This window comes from Acomys minous (assembly GCF_964271855.1).
Source record: "Acomys minous genome assembly, chromosome: 6".
NCBI lineage: Eukaryota > Metazoa > Chordata > Mammalia > Rodentia > Muridae > Acomys > Acomys minous.
Window position 1 is genome coordinate 51068744 of NC_140487.1, and position 5955 is coordinate 51074698.

Here is a 5955-nt window from a genome sequence, read left to right on the forward strand (position 1 = left end):
TATATCTCTTACATTGAGAATTTTGAAGCAATAAGATTCTCATTAAAGACAAACAAGGATTACCAATAATGAGACAGCAGCCGTATTTCCTGGAGCTAAATTATAGAATATTCTCCCCAGTGCACACAGGTAGAACACCAAGTACTTTTTTTAGCTTGTGAGGGCAGAACTTCTTCTAGCTTGTTTATGAGTTCACCATATCATCTGTTCCAGAGTGGGTGCTCAACATTTGATGGAAAAAAAAAAAAAAACCCTCAAGAATTCCCACAGCTTCCCCAATGCAATGACCAAATGGTATGTGTACTTGCATCATATTTTATTTCTAGCAGCATTTTTGCTTCAGCAAATACTTCCAAAGGACTAATGGTGAAAATAAAAACTTAAATTTAATGACCATCATAGAATAAAATCATATGCTCACACATGGTATACATTACATGGATTCTTCAGCCTTTTAAATTTCTACACCAGGGATCACTGAGGTCGTGTCGAACAATGATCCCTGGTTCCTGACAACTTCAGAGGTCTTTCTATCAAAGATCCTGAATACCAGTGACGAAAGGAGCTAGTTGGCTTTGAGAATAATTGGTAAGGAAGCCCCATATTATTTCCTTGTAGATTCAAAGTATGAAAGAATATTCAGGATTATTAGCTCATGGGATATACTGTGTAACACTGACCACCTCTTAGTCAACATTTACAATAATGAATAAGATATTACAAATAATTTTAAAGAACTTACTACTAGGGCAATAAAACCATTATTTTAAAAAAAACAGTATTATTTAGAAAATTTACTGAAGCCTGATGTAGATTGTATAACACATTTTTATTACTTGAACATGAAGGCAACATGTTACTGCGCTCAGCAATTATCTTAACTAGGCTAGCTTAAATCTTTACTCTTGGGGAAGGGTCATGTTCTGCTAAGAAAACAAAAGATGGGTAGCTACATGTGTCTGGTTAGTTCACCCTTGTGCTGGGTAGTGTTATGTCGACTTGACACAAGCTACAATCATCAGAGTAGGGAGCCTAAACTGAGAAAATGTGTCAGTAAGATTGGGCTGTAGGACAGCAAGCCTATAGGGCATTTTCTTAATTAGTGAATGATGGGGAAAGCCTTGCCCAACCCACTGTGAATGGTTCCTGGGTTCTGTAAGAAAGCAGTCTGAACAAGCCATGGGAACCAAGCCAGGAAGCAGCACCCTTCCATGACCTCTGTACCAACTACCCCCTCCAGGTTCCTGCCCTGTTTGAGTTTCTGTCCTGACTTTCTTTGATGATGAACAGTGATGTGGAAATATAAGCCAAATAAACCCTTTCCTCCCCAACTTAATTTTGGTCATGGTATTTCAAGGCAGCAATAGAAACCCCAACTAGGACACACCTACCAACTATTATTTTCTGAGTAAACTAAGGCATATTAATTATGTGAAAGACTTCATATTTTCATCCATGTATATAATGTATTTTGATCATGTTTATCCCAGTACCCTCTTAACACCCTCTCTGACTGACCCCTGTCTCTCTTCTATTGCTTGTCTTCTTTGTTCACTCAATAAGCTTAATTAGGGTTTTGATAAATGGTTTTCTAGGTCAAGATGTAGTTGACTTACTTCCTGATCTTGTCTGGGTTTCAGAGGAACTCCCTGGCTCAGGTCAATACTGGTACACTCGTTTTCCCATCTCTAAATGGTGCTATTACCTCCTAAGTTTTGAGATTAAAGGCTGTGTTCTATGCCAATACCCACACCTGGGTACTTTGTACAAGTAGATTCTATAACCAGAGAAGAGTTAACCACTGAGTTCCCTCAGAGACAACTTGTCAGCTTCCTAAAATGACTAGTTCAAAAAGCTGCAACTGCCTTATTAACACTAGTTTATCAGCAAAATTGTTCTTTTATATTTTCCAGTTTTCAGTAGGTTAAATGTGAAATGTGGATGATATAAAAAATATAACTTATACTTAATTATATGGACAATATAATAGGAAACATGTATGGCAGGTTTTTAATTTTCTTTTCCACAGGGAGAATCACTGTCAACCTTTTATTAACTACTTTAGGAGGCTGGCTCAGTACGAATCCATTAGGGGGCCAGTGAATGACTTGCATGATGAAAGCCACCACCAAGCCTGACCACCTGAACTGAAGCTCCAGGGCACGGAGAGAATCAATTCCAAACCTTGTCCTGTGACTTCCCCATGAATGCCTCTACCCAAATATTCCTACACAAATAGAAAGTAGGTTAAAAAGTGTAGGATTTCAGTGACTACACACTTGCCTAGAATGCGTAAGACCCTAGCCTAGTGTGTGTATAACCAACTAAATTTATAACCAATTCTTGTTTCTTTGGGGGAAGGATTGGAACATTCATACTATGCTTCTAAGATAGATACTGCGCCATCCTCAGTCAGTCCTGTTACAGTTCTAGAACAGTTCTTGGCTCAAGAGTTTAGGATGTATCAAATTTCCCAGGGCAAGAAAAACCAGAGTGTCCCTTGGAACATGGCTCTAAACTAAAAAAGAAGTAACCAGCTTTCCCTTCTGACCTCACCTACAAAAGGTACCTTTCGATTTCCCGGGAAATTATTCTACTTTGAATATTAAAAACAAATGTAAAAATCTATAAGCAAATGTTACATAAAGCACTTTCACATTTTCTTTTACTATCAGACTCTTGAGACAAAAACATCCCTTCAAAATGGATATCCTCTTGCCCCAGCAAACTGAGTTTGGTGGTACATTGTGAGCATCTTGTTTTATTATTGATATAAACATGGTGCTACAGTAATGAAGGTAATTTTACAAACTCAGAATGTTCTTAGTACTTAAACTCTCTTGACACTGAAGCTAAACAGTGTTTCAAATTACTAACCTTTAAATGAATGGGATGAAAAACAGGCCTTAGTGGACCGGCAGTGTTAATCTCCACAGAGACAGTTCATTGAAATGCTTCTTCTGACATAGGAGTAGTAAGCGAAAATCTTGAAAAATAAGGATAGAACATGTACAAAAAAAGTTTCTGCAGCTTGTTTCCTAGTCCTAAGCCTGAGAGAAACAAGACAGATAAATATTTTTTTTAAACCAAATGGGCTTGTGTACAGTTTTCACATCTGTAGACCTCTTACTTGTGTATCCAGGCTGCAGTTGGATTAACTATGCTTGACGAGTTGAGACCCATCTGGGTGCAAAGGTAGAAGCATACACACACTGGCATGGTAGGTGGCAGAGGCACACTATAAAAGCAAAGCATGGCTGTGCTGGTGCAGCCCACGGGAAACTCCCCTCTGCAAAGGCAGACCAGAACACTCCTGCTTTATAAGAGCAGTGGATCAGTCCAGCAGGCAGTGGAGAAGTCACTGTTCTTCCCCAGCAAAACCCTTCCCCCCTACACTCCATTTTAAAGGCACACAGCGTGAGAGAACTCTGTAGTTATAACCATCAAGGTCTAGTGCTGCTCAGCTTCTTGCTTCTTATCCTGACGTGTTGTCCTTGCTGCCTGTGGTATCATATTAGGGATCCCATCAATGATTGGATACGCTATTCCCAACTCATCATTAATTAATTCATTTGTTGATGCTTCATATCTGAGGGAGAAAAGGAATAAAATGAAGTGTGGAAAATTAAAGATCAGAAGGGCTTGATGCTGACTAAACAGCACAGTCTATGCAGCTTTTGATACAGAGTTACTCCTCCAATGGCCTTATTGTTTTGTTTTGTTTTTTTTTTAACGGCCTGATCCCAGCCCCTCCCCTTTCTCCTCCCAGTCTCATCCTCATGATCCCTCCCCCATCTCTCCCTCCTTCTCAGTGCCCCTGCATATATGTAACAGATGTACAACAGCTTTAGTCTTAAAAGCAGAAGCCAATCCAACCATTTCTCTTAGAAAACCATCTTATAATGGCTTTCAGATTAGATTCTGTATTTCTCATATTATCTTTTTTGACTTTATTTCCAATTTATGCCTTAACTTCTACACAATTAGCTAGACAGTAAAGAAAAGGTGTTTTCAAGAAACCAAATAATCTTTTTATTATAGAGAAACTAATCTAGAAAAGTGAAAATGAGAATAATCTGTAATAAGCAGTAACCTGCTACCCCAAAACAACCACATTTTGGCATTTACTCCTTTAGTAATACTAATGGACCACCATTGCTCTGTGAGTCTGGAACTGTGGTTTGTATTTTCCCCCAAATCAGCTGAAGGTTAAAAATTTAATAAAACCCAGACAGCCCACACAACTGAAAGCAATGGACAATGCAGTCAGATTAACACTGCCAGGCATCAGGTGTACGGGGCTAGCACTTCACAAGACTCTGGAAGCTACAACGTTTTTTATTTTCTCTTAGTAAATTGCTCTGGATTTGAGTGTCTGTGGCTCATACACGTGGCAGTATCCTGGCAACAAGAGACGTTTTAAGAAGGTTGAAGCCAGTAGTGGCATTTTACTCCCTTAATCTCCTGCTCTAAGGAGGCTGAGGCAGGAAAAGTATCACAACTTCGAGGCTAGCCTGGCCTACATAAGAGTTCCAGAGAGGATCAATCCAAACAGGGAAACTTGTCTCAAAACAAAACAAAGACAAAGAGCAGGCCTGGGAAGATTCGTAAGTTAATAAAGTGTTTGCCCTGTAAATGCAAGGACCTGAGTGCTGATCCTCAGTTAAGTAATATAAACTCCCAGCTCTATTTGCTCCAGGTTCTATGATTCCCTTCCCCACCCCCACGCCCAGAAAAAACAAAACAAACAAACAAACAAACAAAAACCGGGAGTGATTGAAGAAGACAGTGCACCGGTGACCGCCTTTGATGTCACGCATGTTCTCTCTCACACACACATACATACAAGCAACAACAACAACAACAAAAAAAACAGAGTAGAAAAAGTACAGATGCTGGCCCTGGGCCAACAGGATCTAGCTACTAGCCACGCTGAGAAAACACACCTTGTTTTAAAGCCTCCAGGATTGACTGTTAAGAGCAGCCAATGGAGAGCCCGAGAAAAGCTCAGCTCCCGTTAAGGGCCGGACTGACCCCAGCAGGGGAGTGTCCTGGTGGGGACCGGTTGGGTATGGCCACTGGCCACCACCCTCCCCCTGGGAAAAGTGGCAGGTGAATCTCACCTAAGCGGCTTCTTGGAGAGAGGACACACCAAAACCCGCAGCAGCGCCGGGTGGAACGTGCGGGGCTCTCCAGCCTTCTCGCTCTGGCCCGCGCAGGACCTGGCCCCGGGCACCAGCAGACACCTCCAGGCGACCCTAGATGGTGCGCGTGGCCTCCGCAGCACCTTGGCGAGCCCGTGGCACGCGGCGCTCAGCATGGCGGCTCAGACAGCGAGGAGGTCCCGCTCCGCACTCTTCGTCTTCAGGGCTCCTACCCGCCGGGTCACCCTGGCCCGGCCCCGCCCCTCAGTGCTCCGTTGAACTCAGCCCCAGCACAGCCCAGGATTCGCGTTGTGGTTCCGGGAGCTGAACCGACGTTCCCGGATCGGGAAACTGTAAACTAAACCAGTCCTCATGCAGGCGTCCAACTTTTCAGCATTGCTAATGACAGATGTGCCAAGAAGTCAGGGACCGGACTCCAGCCACACAATGCGAGGCTTCGACTTGAATCTTCTAAGAGTCTTCAAACACAGGCATTCAGTACTGGTTTCATACACTCAATAGTGTGTTAGAAGCAACAGCTTGTTTAATATTAATCGTACAGTATCACATTCTGTGTCACCCTGTGTGGATTCCACCCCCAATCAAAAATGTAAGAACCTGAAAGAATAGCTTTTTCCTCTTACTCTGTAAACTGTGAAGGCTTTTTACAAGTTAAGGGTTAGAGTTGTGACTGCTATGATAAAGCACAACCAATTCATGCCTGTAAATGAGCTGTTTTCAACCTGTGGGTCACAACCCCTTTGGGGGTGGAATGGCCCTTTCATAGGGGCTGCCTAAGATCATTGAAAAA

General features: G+C 42.1%; 1 protein-coding gene across 1 annotated transcript; it reads right to left on the minus strand.

Annotated features, from left to right (window-relative positions):
* Nucleotides 1–299: 299 nt before the first annotated feature.
* On the minus strand, nucleotides 300–5418 carry PYURF (PIGY upstream open reading frame). Its single transcript, XM_084784992.1, has 2 exons — nucleotides 5124–5418; nucleotides 300–3589 (listed from the first exon to the last, which is right to left on the minus strand). Exons 1-2 carry the CDS (start codon nucleotides 5318–5320, stop codon nucleotides 3451–3453), a joined length of 336 nt encoding a protein of 111 aa, XP_084641118.1. The 5' UTR covers nucleotides 5321–5418; the 3' UTR covers nucleotides 300–3450.
* Nucleotides 5419–5955: the final 537 nt, after the last annotated feature.